The sequence below is a fragment of the Odocoileus virginianus genome, chromosome 11, assembly GCF_023699985.2.
Source record: "Odocoileus virginianus isolate 20LAN1187 ecotype Illinois chromosome 11, Ovbor_1.2, whole genome shotgun sequence".
Classification (NCBI taxonomy): domain Eukaryota; kingdom Metazoa; phylum Chordata; class Mammalia; order Artiodactyla; family Cervidae; genus Odocoileus; species Odocoileus virginianus.
Window position 1 is genome coordinate 39,284,981 of NC_069684.1, and position 16,774 is coordinate 39,301,754.

General features: G+C 44.9%; 1 protein-coding gene across 4 annotated transcripts in view; it reads right to left on the bottom strand.

Annotated features, from left to right (window-relative positions):
• Positions 1 to 438: 438 nt before the first annotated feature.
• C11H1orf105 (chromosome 11 C1orf105 homolog) overlaps positions 439 to 16,774 on the bottom strand; it is a 34,230-nt gene continuing 17,894 nt past the window's right edge. For 2 of the 4 annotated variants that reach the window (XM_020899789.2, XM_020899917.2), the window contains exons 4-7: positions 10,409 to 10,483; positions 8,213 to 8,280; positions 5,633 to 5,700; positions 2,335 to 2,725 (exon numbers count right to left, since the gene is read on the bottom strand). In XM_020899789.2, coding sequence (XP_020755448.2) covers positions 2,580 to 2,725; positions 5,633 to 5,700; positions 8,213 to 8,280; positions 10,409 to 10,483 — 357 coding nt within the window. In that variant the 3' untranslated portion in view covers positions 2,335 to 2,579. Of the gene's footprint in view, positions 2,246 to 2,334; positions 2,726 to 5,632; positions 5,701 to 8,212; positions 8,281 to 10,408; positions 10,484 to 16,774 lie in introns of those variants that run through there. The other 2 variants (XR_011490364.1, XM_070474321.1) reach the window with 2 other exon arrangements.

Here is a 16,774-nt window from a genome sequence, read left to right on the forward strand (position 1 = left end):
CAGCAGTAAAGTGTGAAGGAAGCTCACCAGCTGGCTAATTGTTCAGCAAAGCTGCTGATGGGGCATCACGAGTGGGCTCAGGCCACCTTAGGTCAAGGCTTGGACCTCAGATTCTGAGAAATGATTTCATAGTAACCAAAACAAATAAGCTAACAAGCATTCATATAGAAAAATGAGAGTTCAAAGGGAACTTGAGTTCTTGTGCCAACTGGTCAACCCATCCTCTTCTTACCAGGACACTATTTGAGAAACCAAGTTAAGGTTGTTAAACAGATGATGTGAGGAAAGAGAGGTCAAAGATGTTCAAAAAGTTAATATCTCCAAACTTTGCAAACCTGATGTTGCCGTCTCTCTAATCTCTCCCAAGGGACCAGATTTCTCAGGTAGATGAGTGAAAGCGTCTTAGCATTCCTTTCCCTGGAAGACTGAAGATGCAAACCTGATGTTGCCGTCTCTCTAATCTCTCCCAAGGGACCAGATTTCTCAGGTAGATGAGTGAAAGCGTGTTAGCATTCCTTTCCCTGGAAGACTGAAGATGCAAGGGTATATACATGCTGCACCTTACTAGTTCTCAAAGCATGGTCTAGGGACCCTTGGAGTCTCTGAAATCCTTTTTTGGGATTTCTGTGAGGTCAAAATTATTTTCATAATGACACTGAGATGTTATTTGCCTTTCTTTTCTTGTCTTCCAGTGGTACAGTGGAGTTTCCCAGGGGCTGCATGACATGTGACAATGTTATTACTCTGGCAGAAACTGGAAGGTGTACTGTGTACTGTTGTGTTTTAAAATCTCTCCATCTTAACTTATAACACAATAACTGTCAATGAATATAACCCACCCAACATTTAGGAGCGCAAAATGTTCCTAAGATCAAAAATTTTAAGAACCACAATATAGACCATCATTGTCAGTCACCATGCTAGAATGCTAACAAATACCATCATGTTATTCTTTTCAATGAGATTTGGGGAACACCCAAATATTATAGGTGAAGACTTCTTAAGACTTCTTAAGGAGATTTAGGAAGTATTCTATCTGTCTAAGTAGATAATATTCAGATTACCTCAAAAGCTCTAAATAACTGTGCTGTGGGCATGCACCCTCCTCTAACATATGGGTATGTATGTCCCAGATCCTTTTACTGGATATGTTAATTTGCAAAGAAAAAAGATAAGGAAACATTTTCATCTGTCCTTTGACAACTATCTGAAGTGGGATCATAATTCATGCATACAGCCTTCATTTGAAAGGAAGTGCATTCTATTTTTGGAATTCTTGAACTCGAAATGAACTGAAACCAAGAATCCATAGCCTACCAGGAATATAGGGTAATCAAGCAAGCTTTTCCGGCTTGGGGGTTTGTGTGAGTGTCTCTGTGCATGCATGCATGTGCAAGAAATGAGGTCAGTTTGGTCACCAGGCCATCTGTTAAGAGACTTCTGAATTACATTCTTCAAACACAGCACAGAGGTTCATTTCCACAGGTTGGCCCAGTGCCCATTTAGATAGGATCTTGGGATTCTATAAGGCCACTGCCTCCTAAGCAGTGGAAGGGATCATTTTTTACATGAGCCTTCCTGAAGCTGGGCATGGAGCATATGGGCCCACAAATATAATATTACAAGCCTAGAATTTTCCTTTGTCTCACACACAGGGACTGTGACAGAGCTGGATATACATCCTCAAACTAAAGTAACCAAACTACAGAATAGAAGCATTTGATTTGAATTTGACTGAACACAGATGAGATGAACATCTGTTACATTCCAGACACTAATGGAAGTTAGATGAGGAAGGCAAGACAAATACTTTTTCTGTCCTCAAGAGTAAAAGTGAAAAAAGTAAAAGTATTAGTCGCTCACCTATGTCCAACTCTGTGATCCCATGGACTGAGCATACCAGGCTTCTCTGTCCATGGAATTTCTCCAGGCAAGAATACTGGAGTGGGTAGCCATTCCTTTCTCCAGGGGATCTTCCCAACCCGGGGATCGAACACTGGTCTCCCACATTGCAGGCACATTCTTTACCACCTGAGCCACCAGGGAAGCCCTGGGTAGCCATGAACCTGATGTGACATGAACACATGTGCATGTGTTCACCTACCTTTTACCAGTTACTGCAATCCAGTAACCTCTGTTATCTATCAGAGTTAACTGACTGAGATAAGGACAGAAGGGTGACCACCATTTCTCTCTTTTATTCTTATTATGCTGACCTCCTGGAACCATCTCTGGCCCTCTTGTCCTGAAAGAAGAAATGATTTTCACAGAAAATTCATGTCTTAGAAACAGAAAACTGTTGTCTATTCAGAGATTCTTTAGCAAAATAAAATGAATGACACTCAAAATGTTCCATTTTAATCATCACAGGTTTATAATCAGGTCTATTAAACTATTTTATCTTTAGGAGAAATGAGAAGATAATGGTAAGAGCTAGAATTTTAACAATGGTTAGGAAGGCAAAATTGAGTCACCTTTTTCATACTAAGAGGAAGTGATGTGAAGGCACTAGTGTCAGAAACTCACTTGGTGAGGTGGCTTTCTCTCTCAGCATCTGGAAGGTGATGAGTTCCCACCACTCACTGACTCACTGCTTTGCCCACTGGTTCTTTTCTGGGCAAGGAAGTGAGTTGTGTCTCTTTCAGGGTTTTGTAGGCATCTGACAGCAGTCCGTGGAAGACAGCTGTCCTGGGGCCCAGAATGGGCAGTCTGTAGTGAACATTCTCTGGAGAACAGAGCAAGAAGGACGGAGAAGGGCTCCTGAGATTCTATTTTTAAATACACTCAAAATAACCAGTGTCACCAAGGATTTCTCAACCTTATAAAATAGATTCAAGATTCACATGAAAATCCTCTCTAACAGAACCATCTTACCCCACCACACTTAAGCTTTTACATATCTTGGTGAAAGACGCCAGAAAAGAGTGTTTAGAAACAAAACTCAAATATTCAGAGAGACTGCCAATTAAATTATAAGCGAAGATAAAGTGCAACAGGAGTTGTAACATGAGTTAAAGGGGAAAGAGGATACAATCCTCAAAAGACTTTTCAGGGACACATGTGTGGTTCTACTCTTCAAACAAACATGATCTTACGAAAGCCTATAGTAGGGGAAATGCACTTGTATTTCAAAAGGAACTTTCATTTTATGAAATAATTTATTTTAGGGCTCCCTAAAATGCTTACCATCCTGACCTCTTCTTTGGTTATCAGTTTATTTACAGATAGTTGGTTTATTCAAAATTTTTGTGAACACTCATTGCGAAGGAGAGTACATCAGTGCCTAAAATAGCATATTCTCACTGGAAGTCACTGAATGACTAAGCGAACTGGTGTCCTGAATTCCCTGGAAAAGCTCCTTGGTCCAGGTGAATGACAGCTAAGAAATGTCAGAAGAGCACAAACCAGTTCAGTGTCATGACTGTAACGAAGAGGAACCCGAGGTATAGGGTCATGATGAACTAAGGATCAGAAGCCAGATCTTCTTATTCCTAACCCTTCGTGTCACATCTTAGCCCTGGTGGAATGGTAGACCAGCCCAGGTGGTAGACTTAAGTCAGGTGGTTAGCAGCTGTACCAGTGTTTATGGACAAGAGCTTGTGAGTCTTATGGAACTCTGGACTCAAGGCCAAAATCAAGATGAAGAAATCCCATCACTTAATAGAGATAGGCTCTTTTCATTTACTTAGTTCTCACTAGTAATTATTGAGGACCTATGAAATTTAGCTGAATCCAGAAAAATACTAGAGATTACTGTCATGATTAACAAAATGAGTTGGGCAGTCATTGGCAGTGATGTTTTCTGGGATGACTCAGCCATTTGGTATCTGCAGCATGTCCACAGGCTATGCAACACAGGGACAGGTCTAAGCTGTATAAACCAGTGGGGCTGGGGCAGTGTCAGCAGCTTTTCTGGGCCGATCAAAAGTGAAGGCTGCTGGTACTGAGTGTCTGGCTCTCAGGGGTGGGACTGGGCAAAATGCTTCTCTGGTTTTAAAGGTGGGAACATAGAGACCCAGAGAGTTTCAACAAGATAGCTAAACCTGTCTAGCAAGCAGGATCTAAACCCAGGTCTCTCTGCTCCTAGGCACCTTTTTTTTTAACCTCAGAAAGCATACACAAGAGCAAAGCTCAGCTCAGAAGGGTCGCAACTGGAATCAACTATCAATCTACCAAGTCTCAGCTTTAAAAGCACTCTCTGAAGTCCTACCTCCAAGACTGTGGTTCTTGGATGAATACAATGGGCAAGAACCATGTCTATTGAGAACTTAATGTGATCTACATTCATTGAGTCTAGCTCTTATATTGGTAGTTGAAAATATATCCCCAGGGTTAATAAATTCATGAGAAGTATCTTATCACGTTGTGCTGTAAAATCAGAAAATAAATATTTTTGCTTAGGGAAGGGCATGTAATTATATGTGAGTGTATGCGCACACGTAGGTTTCATCCTTTGTGAGGCAGACCTGAAAAAAAATCCAGGCTTAAGGGAAACTCAAAATGAATGTGCAACTGGTAAGAGAGAACCCTGAAACCAGCCTCACACGTGTTCATTCGCCCAGCCCTCACGAGGTTTCAAGAGAACGAGGTGGTTGCAGGCAGATGGGGAAACTTTCATGAAGGATGCGGTTAACTCTTGGCTCTTCAGTCCACTTTGGCTAAATGACAGGCAGGAGAGAGGCCAATATTTCTGTATACGTAAGAAGGGATTGGAGATCCACTAGAGTGGAAATCTCCTAACCTCAGCTGTCCCCTTAGTCTCCGGTCCTCCACTCCTTCAAGATACCCCTTCTGTCCTCAAATTTCCTTTCTGATGTCTTCTCAGTTCAATTCTGGCTCTAACTCCCCTGCAACCTTCCAGGACAGAGCTTAGACTTTCCCATCAGTATGAAGTAAAGAAAGTGATCTTGATTTTCCCTACTGTGTGTATCAAAAGGAAAACTGAAAGTGGCTTCAGGTAACCTGGGAGCAGATGAGAATACAGACATAAAGTGACAGCCTCTGCTGCATCAAACCCTTAAATTACATCACTCCAAAGAATGACCCACCCTTCCTTCACCAGCCCTGTACTGGTTTCTCTGAAAGATAAGACTTATGTCAATGCTGAAGCCAGAGATAGAGTTGCTATCCTTTTATTCTATTACCAGTGAGTGAATGTAAGAATAGCACTGGGCAGCTGCCAGGAGAAGGCATGTGTTCCAAGGAGCCTGTGGGAGGGAGGGCTCGGGGCTTGGTAAGGCCATTCCAGCGGTGTGGGGACATACAGCCTTTCTCCCCTTAATTGGGGCTGTTAGGACTGCCTGAGAAGGGAATTATCTATAGACATTCTTCAGCAAGTGGATTAGGGGGCTCTTTAAATGGGGCAGAGCCACGTGGCATGGAGACAGGACCTGGGAAGGAACACACCAGGGACAAGGCCAAGTGAGGGCTGAAGAGGGGACGGGGAGGGCTGGAGGGAAGGGCGGGCTGTGGCCCGCTGAAGCAGGTCAACAAGCAGCACGTGAAAGAGGAGGGATGGAGAATGGGAATTCGTTCAAAAAATTCAGAAATTATCTTAGGCAGTAAACTTTCCATTTTGTTACCATGAGGGTGGTATGTTTCCCCCTGCAAGTACCCCCAAAAGAAGGCAAACCTGTTAGGATGTCAGCACGAGAACGTTTGGGTACAGTCTGGGCTTTTGGCAGATGCAGACTCATCATTCTGATAGGAAGAAGCAAGAATACACATTAGTGATTTGGCTAAGGCTTGGCAGAAAGGAATGTGTCTTTATAAATTTTAAAATACAGATGGGCTCTCAAACCCAGCACCTGCTAACTTGGTGTTCAGACCACCTGGCTGCAATGTGAGATGACTGGTCAAAGACCACTACTTCAGAAGCTCTTTTTACTTAAGTGCTATTTTCATGGATTTTGATAAAAGCTGCACTTTAAAAAGTATTTTATTTCACTGTCAGAACATGTACAGTCTGAAAACAGAAGGGATTAAGGAAAGAATCCTCCAGTTCTTAAGAATAAACATAACAACACTTCCAATCTACCTTTCAAGTGCAAAATTGAGCATACTTTTATTACAATCTTCCAATCTTGGAGAAAATGTCTTGACTACTGCCTATTTTTTCCTGGAAGCTAAGATTGGAAGTGACTCTCAACCAAAAGGTGCTCAATTGCTCAGTCGTGTCCAACTCTTTGCAACCCCATGGACGGTAGACACCAGGCTCCTCTGTCCATGGAATTTTCCAGGCAGAATACTGGAGTGGGTTCCCATTTCCTTCTGCAGGGGATCTTCCTGACCCATGGATAGAACCCATGTCTCTGGCATCTCCTGCACTGGCAGGCAGATTCTTTACCCACTGACCCATCAGGGAAGCCCCAAACCGTTTCTACATTATTTTAAGTTGTTTTACTTCTAAAGATTGACCAATCTGTAAGCTTGGATGGGCAAGCTACCTCTACATTCATTTCCTGATATCTATTTCAACAAAGATTTTCCAAGATTATTTTAACTTTGCTACTAAAAATACGGCCAATCCAGCCAGTTAATTTTATTAAATTGCCATTGGAGGATTCACTGGGACTAAGAAAAAGAAAAATACCTTTAATTGCCCATTTTTGGCAAAAAAGAAGATGGTGTTTGTAAGACAATAGTTTAAGAACTGTCTACACTATAATACAACAAATATATATCTACCTGCATATACTTATTTCCCCTTGTCTTTTCCTTTCTCCCTTCTCTCTTTCCTTCATTCTTTCCAATCAACATCATTTAATTTCCACAATGACTATAATTGAAGTCTCTTAAAAGTATTTCAATGAAGACAATTCCATCAGCCTATATTTGTAGTGATACTTAAAGGCTGTGAGGAGAGAAATTATAAGCTACAAACAGAACCAGGATCTTACTTTATAGTCACACAAGCTCAATCTCAAACAGAGTAGGGTGTTTTCCTTCATTTGGCTAAAAACTAAAAATGATCAATCTAATACTACTGGGATTGACATGATTTTAGAATTGGTTTAGCCTTCACTCTAAGCTTTAAAGGAAGAAGACCTTGTTTTTTAAAAAAAAATTAAATGACAGGATTTGAGACTTTCTTTAAAGTACCAATATACAGGATAAATAAATTGGGTCAAAACTTTTCAAAAATCTCTTTCATAGAAGAATGAACTTTAGCTCAGAAATTCCTGAGTTTTTCAATTTTCCATTTAAAATTTGTAAAGAATATTTATGAGAGATACATTTATTGTGATCTAAAAGCACTTGTTAAGTATAGAGTTGGTGCAGGGAATGTCAGTGCTGAAGCCTGTCACATTCAAATGCCCATTTCCTCCACCATCATGTCTACTTGGGCCAGTACATGGTTTTGATGCACCTGAGTCCACATCTTAGCTTGTATAAATGGCCCTGAACTCATACAGAGAAATATAACATCTACTACTGTCCATCCTAGGTTAAAAAAGGGCCTATTTATTTTCCCACATCATTGCTCTCTGTAGAGGAAACAAGTTAATGATTGTCATTAGATCACATATAACTTCTTGGATATGTAAGGGCCACTGTAGGCTTACATTTCAACCATCTACTGCAAGACAAGTCCACTTATCTTGGTGCCTTATCCAGGGTGACTCCATGTTTTGAGGTTTTTTTTTTTTTAATGAAAACTGAATTCTTCTTCCCTGTCTGGTAGTAACATGCAGGAAAAAACCCCAAAATCAAACTAATCAAACTTTGCCTGGACTTTATTTCTGATATATTTGATCTTGGTAAGAAAGCAGCAAATGACAACAAAAGGAATGGATAACAGTAATTTTAGTCACTGCAACGTATCAGAGGCTGTCCCAGTCCCAAGAGAAATGATGTATAATCTTTCATATCTTATGAATTAGATATGTCATCTACATGGAAAATTTGTGTTTAGTTCTAAGTTATCAAACAAATCTATTCTATGCCTTGTACAGGTCCTATGAAGGTAGAAAGGAAGATTACAGTTGGTACAGTAGTTTTAATAGCTGTTTAGGGAAAAAGGTAAAAACAACTATTTTTTGGTCTAACTGTGTATTAATAGTTTAACCAGAAAATGAAACCACTCAAGAAACTCATCGCTTAAGCATTTCCTAAACATTTTACTTATTATATTTCTCAACCCACTATCCTATGTCCCCAAATGAATATAACCAGACATAAATCTGTGTCCTGATTTAAATCTTTAACTTACCTATGATTCATAATATTTGCAAAAGATAGTTTCAGATCATCTGGGATTATCAGAGTTTTTGGTTGCACCTGTGGAAGAAAGTCTCATGTAGAACAATGCCAAAAACTGCACTCTAAGTTATAGAAATAACATACCATCTTAGCAAACTCAAGTTGCACTTAATGAGTCATTCATATATCATTTTCTCCTTTCTCTTATAGAATTTATTCCTATTTTAATTTTTTGCTGCTATTATAAGTGGAATAGTTCTCTTTATTTCATTTTTGGATTGTTCATTGCTAATATCTAGAAATAAAATTATTTTTTGTACACAGATCTTGTGTCCCATAGCTAATAAATGCTGTACTCATTTATTAGCTCTAGTAAATGTTTTGTGTTTTGAAATATGGTTTTATGTTTTCATAATTTTAATTTCTTTTATTCTAATTTCAGTTTCTTTTCCTTGCCTTAATTTTCCTGACTAGAATGAACACTCAGTGGTGAACAAAAGAGGCAAGGGTACATATCCAGGTCTGTCCCTGATCTCAGGGGAAAATACCCAGTCCTTCCTCACTAAGTCTGAAGTTAGCTGTGGGTTTTGATAGGCACCCTACATCAAGTTGAGGAAGTGCCTTCTATTTTTATGAGTCGCCTTTTTTGGCCGTTCCCCATGGCATGCAGGCTCTCAGTTCCTGACCAGGGATTGGACCCACGCCTCCTGTGGTGGAACCACAGTGTTAGCCACTGGCCCACAAGGGAATTTCCTAGGAGTCTTTTTATACCTTCCCAGCATCTCCACTCTGCCCCATGAGTGGAGGGGTCTCAGTGACAAAGCAGTCCCCACCCCAGTCCCCGCTGAGAAGGAAGTGGAGCTGCTATTGTACACAGTGAGCCAAGAGCATTTCGCACTTGTTTTCTAACCTCTTTTCATTTCCCCAAGGCTCTGTGAACCCCCGGTTCTGACAGCAGTGGGGAAGGGCCCTTGGGCACTTTTGCATCAGAGGCCCTTCCTTTGCGCATTCCAACAAATGATAAAACCATGCTGTGTGCTTCCACTCAGGGCTGGTCTGGGCAAAAGTGAAGGTCAGAAGAGAGGTCTTGAGAGAGAAAACAGCTGCTGAGGTCCCCAGGGAGCCAACTGGCCAGGGCCCGCTTAGGCCTGGGGTCAGGGCCTTCTAAACGTAGACACAAGTGATTCCAGAAATAAGACCAGGAGAAATTCCAATTCCAATTTCCCAGCCCCCAGCCAATGCTGATATTGAACACTGTGATCCTAATTATGCAGAATGTGAATGGAGGTCGTTAACATCCAGGTACATCTTTGTTGGTAGTTTCAGTGACACTTCCAAATCCCACATGACAAACTCACAAACCCAGAGAAACACTTGCTTGGTGGAAGCATTTTCACTGTGAACTCATCAAAGGGGCCTCTCTCATGCCTCCTGTTTGTCTTCTACTCCTTGCCCCTTTCCTGTTTCTGCACAACTAGCCTCACCATCCTCCCTGAGTCAAAGGAGGATTAGAATTGAAGAGATGCTTCCCAAACCTAACCATTCAACTGAATTAACCTTCAATCCAAGCCTGATGCTTTCTCTGAAGGCCCTCAACCCTGCTTCCTACACTGACCCAAGTCTTAATTCCAACACATACAGCCTCCCTCCTGAAACACATCTCTTTCTTTAACAACTCAGATGTCAGAGCTTTGTTCCTGAGGTGCCCACATCCCCCTGATAGCCTTTCCTTTCCTAAAACTCCCCCTGGACCCACCATTCCCCACCACCAGTAACAAACAACCACCTGTAGCCAGGAAGTACCAGAGATTCTCTCCCCAGCTCCACCACCACTGAGGCCATGACTGAATGTATGATAAAGCCCAGGATGAAGCTGCTTGTTTCATGGCTGTGATGCTGGAGTGTTGTGTTGGAGACATGTTAAGGCAGAAAAGAGGCTCCATAACCTCTGGCACCTCTGCAGGGTAGTCACCTGAGTCCAAGCAAAGCAGCTCAACTCCTCTCTTCCCCTCTGGTTCAAGCCTGTGGTCTGTTGCAAATGGGGAGGTTTACCAGGTAAGGTGATGCTGCTCCCAGGATAGCAGCTGCCCATCTGTGGCCCTTCCTGCCAGGCTCCGTCCTGGTCTCTTTGCTGGGCTTTGGTGCGGAAGGCGTAGTGCTGCGCCCTGGGGACACCCATGCCCACACCTGCCATCCCCTCACCTACCATCTTCACATCTCGACATGTGGAGCACAGCTGCCTGTTTCTGATCAGTGTGGGGTTGTGCTGGTTCCACCCGGCCTGCAGGGAGAGACAGGGACAGAGGTGAGGAACCGGGGTGGCAAAGAAGCGGGGAAGGGGTTGGGGGGTGGGAGGAGTAAAAGTTACTTCTGCCTCAACAGAGAGATGAACACTCTGGTCCCAGCTGTGCCCAGGATGGATGTTAGACTCAGACAGGGTTTAGACAGAAGGGGGTGAGCCACAGACTAAACAGTGGCCTCGGGCGCTGGCATACAGCGGCACAGGCATAAGACAGCTGGCAGGGGTTGGGGTGGGGCAGGGTGGGCCTGGGGGCTGAAATCCAGTGAGGTCCCTCTTTTCAGTGTGAGGCGCTTTCCTCTCTCATAGGTGACACTTTCTATATTTCATACACAAGTCCCACCATCTTGACTAGTTGAGGACCTCCAATGGCCTGAGAAAAACAAATAGAAGACTTCTCTGCTGCAAATCTGCTTTCTCTAGTCCCTCTGAAATCCTATCCTCTCTCGTCAGGCCTTCACTCTGGGGCGATGTCAGCTTTCAAGCATACACTGCCTGCTACCACGTGGCCCTTCTGCACCACCCGAGAGCCGCGATCAAGACCGGGGCAGAACCGGAGCCCGTGTGTGGGTCCTGAGCCCCGTCCCTCCCCATAGGAGAGAGGCAAAGAAACCACCAGCAGAGGGAGAGTGGGGCCGCCCGTCTCACTGTAAACACTGCTTTCTTTCCGATTCCACTTCCGCCTGCCGCAAGGGGAAAGGGTGGGCTTCGGCGCATTTCCACCTGAAACGCAGGCTTCTCATTTGCATAGCCAGGGAAAGCTTGGTTAGGGAACAGATGGCAACTTGAGGTTAGCATCCCGTGTGGGGATTTTCTCTTACCCTTTCCTGTTCACACTGACACCAGAGTCCTGAGATAGAGTCTTAGGAAGCGTAGATACAGGGGAGAGGAGGAGCACAGAGACAAGCAGACAGCTACTGCAAACCAAAGGCTCTTCTTTCATTTGATTGACCTGGTGATCTGTCACCGCAGGTGACATGTTCCTGCTGTCCAGACAGGTGTGCAGAACAGGAAGATGGGGGATATACCTGTGTGGCAGGGGTGTGCCTGAGGCGCGCTCCTAAGGTGACCTTTACCGGACTGTTCCATGAGATGCGCTTTTGTGAGGCATTACGAGGGGTCTGAGGACTGTAAAGTATGCACCATGTTGGATTCTTTTGACAAATATTTGAAATACATTTCATGTTTATAGTCCATTTTCAAAGAGTCAGTATTCCCACACTGTGGGTTGGCATGTGAAAGCATGACTGGGAACGGCTTAATCCATTCATTCAGCCACAAACCTTCATTGTGACGCCACTGCGTGGAGGGTGCCGAGATGGGGTCACAAAGATGAATAAGAGGTTTCTGGCCTAAAGGAAGACCAGGGAAGAATACAGACTCATGTATTTGTCCATTCATTAATGCTGGAGTGGGTTGCCATTCTCTCCTCCAGAGGATCTTCCCGACCCAGGGATCAAACCCGGGTCTCCTGTATTACAGGCAGATTCTTTACCACCTGAGCCGCCAGGGAACCCCAGGTACTGAGGATGTGGAGATAAAGAAGAAACCATTTCTGACCACAACCTGCTCAGCACCCAGTGTTTGGGTACCAAGAAGCGTGCCAGCGTTGAAGGCAGAAAGACACTGAGGCCACCGGGAGTGAAAAGGAGGCCTGAGCTCACCTGGTGGGGGTGGGGCATCACGAGAAAGCTCTGAGGTGGGTTGAAAGAACAGGCAGGTGGGTGCTGGAGGTGGTGAGCAAGGAGAGCGGGCGGTGCTCCAACCTAGGAAAACTGCGCAGTGACTTGGAAGAAAGACCTGGCAAATCCACTTCAGGTAAGTGAGGACAGCCTGGAACGGCCAGTTGTGTGTGGGAGGACGGAGGGGTGAGAAGAGGCTGGAGAGGACCCCCCGCAAATCCTCACCCCGACCCTGGGCTGACTCCTCTGCTCTTCTGGGCCCATTCAAGCTTCTACCTTCTCTTCCTAGATATCCTGGGCATGGGACCTCCTGGGGCCCAGGCCTCTCCCCCTGTCCGTCATGTCTTTTGAGTTCTGAGACTAAGACACCTCTCTGAAACTGCGATTCAAGGCTGGATGTGCTAGGCATCACTGAAGAAGCAAGGGTACTTCTGGGCCTTCAGCAAAGAGAGGGACTGTGTCCCCTTGGAGGACTCAGCAGGGGCTTCTGAAAGTGGCATCTGCACTTGGTCTGAAAGGACGAGGAGGACATGGATGGGCAGAGGTGGGGTGGGAGGGTCCTCAGCAGGTTTGTTTTCAGTAGAGTTAGAAGCAGGTGCTTGTGTTTCCTGCAGTTGATTCTGCCCCTCTTGCAGACTTCTGGTGTCTGCAGAAGTAAACACCAGAGCCCGCAGGGATTGGAGTCACAGGACTCATTCGAATCAAGCAACAAGCATACCAGGTACCCGGCAGGAGCTTGCTAATTTAACATCTGGACCTGTGACCCGAGTCCCACACTGTGAGGACTGTCATCCTTTGGAATTTGAGGGAAAAACATGTCATATATATTGTTTGATCTGGCTTTGGCAACTCCTTATCCTGTACAATCTAGCTTAGACGTTTCTTTTTCAGAAAGTCTTTCTCCTGACTCCCTTACCTGGGTGTCTGCCTCTCAGATTGCATCAGGGATTTACTATAACTCTTGTTGCAATTTGTGCTGTTATTCTGTTTTCTTTTTAGCATGCTTGTTTCCTCCTAAGAGCAAGAATGTAGCTCATACATCTTTGGATATATAAGAGGCTGATTTCCAATCTTCTCACCACAGAGAACTCTTTTTATTATTTCCTTCTCATTGACTCCCAAGCTTTGACAGCTTGTGATCACTAGAGCAGCCATCCTGCATCTCCTAAGTCCTCCTCCTGTTTCATGTTGATCAAACACATACGGTGACAAATACAAGTTTCAAAGGGAAGTACTGATAATCACCACTGACCCAAAGTAGTACCGGAATCTAGAACCTACTGTGTCGCACACAGTAGGCATTCAACACATGTTGGTTGAACGAATGAGTCAGTGTAAGCATTTTAAACTATCAGGTATATAGACATGACTAGCATACATGTATGTCCATAAATCTCTAGAACACAAGACAGATGTGTGCAAAGATAATTATTGCAATAGCACTTTCTTCAGAGGAACATTACAGGACGTTTGTGTGCAACCAATTCATGGACACAAGGTTCTCAGAAAAGCCAAGGCTGGAAGGCAAATTGCTCGGTTCCAGACCTGGCGCTGAGAGGCTTGACTGGGCGATCCCTGAAACGCTCTGGGCCTCCCAGTCCCCTGCTGCTGCTGCTGCCGGTCTCTGTGGCCAAAAGGCCAGAGGCCAACTCTCATCCTGCCCACGCTTTCTAGGGACAGAAAGAACCAGTTTTTGATGTGTGGCTTCAGTCACTCTGCCAGGAAAGGGTGGTATTCCCACCTGAGACTCACTGTAAGCCAATCCTTGCCCCCAGAGGAGCCACTGCATCCCTCCTCACCTGGAGAGGCAGGCAAGGGCCTGGAGGTGGGGGGCTGGGGGGTAGAGGGGTGTCTGTGCAGTGTGGGAGGCGGCCGTAATGAGCAATCCTGCCTGGCCGGTCTATAAAGACACCAACGCAGACTCTTTGGGATTCTGGGTTCTTCTGTGCAGAGTCACAACCATCAGGGAAAGAGGCTCTGAAACGTCCATGGAGCTCTCATTTCCTGAGCAGCTGTCCGCAGCAGAGCAGCCGGCAGGGTGACAGGAGAGCCCGGCCAAGGTTATGCAGAGCTCAGCCGACCCCCGGGGCCAAAGCCCGCGCCCCACATCTCACACCTGGGAACAGCCTCTTATCTGAGCTTACTGTCTGCTGAGGCCCCTGGACTCTGGCTTGTGGCCAAAGTGCTGGGCCTCCTTGAATCTTAGAGGGAATAAAAAAAGAGAATTTTTTTTCTCCCTCTCCTTCCCTCTTCCTCTCTCTGTCTCACTCTCTTTCAGACACACACCTGTCCACCTAACAAAAACTGAAAAATGTAAGCACCAGATGGTGATTTTAAAAATATCCATCACAAACATGATTTGAGGGGCACTGACAGGCCTGACTCCTATCTTCTTGCCCCACACCTGTCTTCCTTTCCTCCTGCTCACTCCTGCCTTAACTGAGACACCTCATCAACCATCACCTACTTCCACCCTTTCAGTGGACACAGTGAGGAAACTGTGGCTCAGAGAGGTTAAGAGATTTGTCCAACAGTCCATACATGTAGTTTCTGTCATCCAGAAAGTTCTTTGAGTAAAAAGTCAAAGAAAGACTACCTTTCCTGGGGCAGAGAGCACTCTTAATGTCCATATCAGGACATGATGATTCCTGCAGCTCTTAGAAGCCAAAAGTAACAGTAAGAGAACTACATTCAATATTCAAACAAAAAGCCCCCATCATAATTATACATTTCCCTGCTCTCGGACAATACCAACCATCTCAAAGAACAAAAGTGAGCATAGTTTAAGAGGTACTCTTACTGCTTACTAGGAAAAATTTCAAACATACACGAAATGATCAACAGCCGTGTAACTATCATCTGGACTTATTAAATGTGGTTTTCATTTCATTATTTAGATCATTATTTAGATCTAGATCATTATTTCAGGTTAGTTCTTTAAAGCTTGGATTTGTGGTTATACATGTTTGATCAACACAAACAGAAGAAGGAATGAGGAGTATGTGAAGGGTCATGAATTTGCAAAAACTGAGAGTCAAAGACAGAGAAATAAGAGTTCTCAGAAAATGGGAACTGCCTCCTATAGTGTTCCCAGCCACATCTCTGCTGCTGGACGGTGTTTGTCAATGAGGGCTTTTTGTCACAAGTCTGCCAAAAGCAACATGAATAATGTTCTCCCCTTCCCTCTGACTCGTTAGACTGGAACAACAAAGCCAGTCAAGGAGAGCAGACAGGGATGGGGCAGGAATGGAGGGAGTGGTGGGTACTTTACACTCCATGGTGCAGCACTGGGGGGAGACTCGGTCACAGCCCACCCAGTAAGCAGGCAAAAGGGCTCTCGCCATGGCTCCTTGATCACCCCCATGTTCGCTCTGCTGGGCTGTGAGCTCTGAGTAAGTCACCTCCTGGCCTCAATTATCCAATTACCGTGGTCACGTTCTTCTCTCACGGAATCCGGAGGAGTTGAGTGCATGCCTGGCACAGGCAGGTGAAAGCCCGGCCTGGTGAAGAGCCGCCCCACAGGTGTTTAAACGGTCACACGGTCAGCCTCATGGCTCGGTCTTCATTTTCTGTTTTTCTTCTCTGTGAGCGCCATCTCTCCTCCTGTTTCCTTTCTGGCGTCTGTTGTCCCCGGACCCTTCTGTGTGTCTGGCTTCTGCTCTCTTGCTCTTTGTCTCCCTCTCCCTGTCTTTCCGTCCCTGAGCCTCTGCTTCTTTGTCTCTCTGGTGACGCACACAGGTGTCCTGCTCCAGACACACACACACTTGCCGCTGGCCTGGGACTGCTCCTGGGCAGCAAAGGCCACTTGGAATGTGGATGTTCAAAGCGATGCCTTCTGACCCGTGATGATGAGGAGGAAGGGAGCCGGGTGGCAGGACCTTTGCACCTGTGCCCTGGGGACAGGATCTCAGGGCTACCACAGCCTCCTGACAGGTCCCTGGTGTGGAGGAAGGAAGGAAGGGAGAGACAGTACATTCCACTCCCATGAGATAGAACACAGCTTCTCTCTAGAAAGGAGCAGCACACACACATGCAGGCCTCAGGCCTGCCATTGACTCTGGGCACTGAATTCAGATCTGATAGGCACCCACTGGGTGCCCCAAGAGAACAGGGATCCCAGGGCCCTAAGAAGGGTGGCAGACTATGCCTCCCCCAAACCTGCCACGTTGGCCTAAGCCTTGTTTTGAACTAAGATGCTCTGTAAAAACAGCACATGCAAGAAAAGTGCTCTAACCTCTTCCGTTTCTTCCTAAAAGGAGATAAAACTGCATATACAAGATGCCCTAATACCAGAAGAAAAGTAACGTTCTTATCTTCAAGGACAAGAAGTGAAGCCAAGAGAATTCTGTACAGACCTTTTCAAAATAATTGTTCTCCTTCAGCCTTCTCACAGTTTACTCTTGCACAACTGCCTATTTTGACACCTACTATAAAAAACATTCAGATTTTGCTACTTTGGGTCTTCATTTCCTCATGAAGGCTCTTGTTTCACATAAAACTTATAGTAAATAAATTTTTCTCCCGTAAATCTGTCCCTTTAAATCTCTAGTTCAGCCCCAAACCCTGAGACGGCAAAGGTAAAATTTTGCCT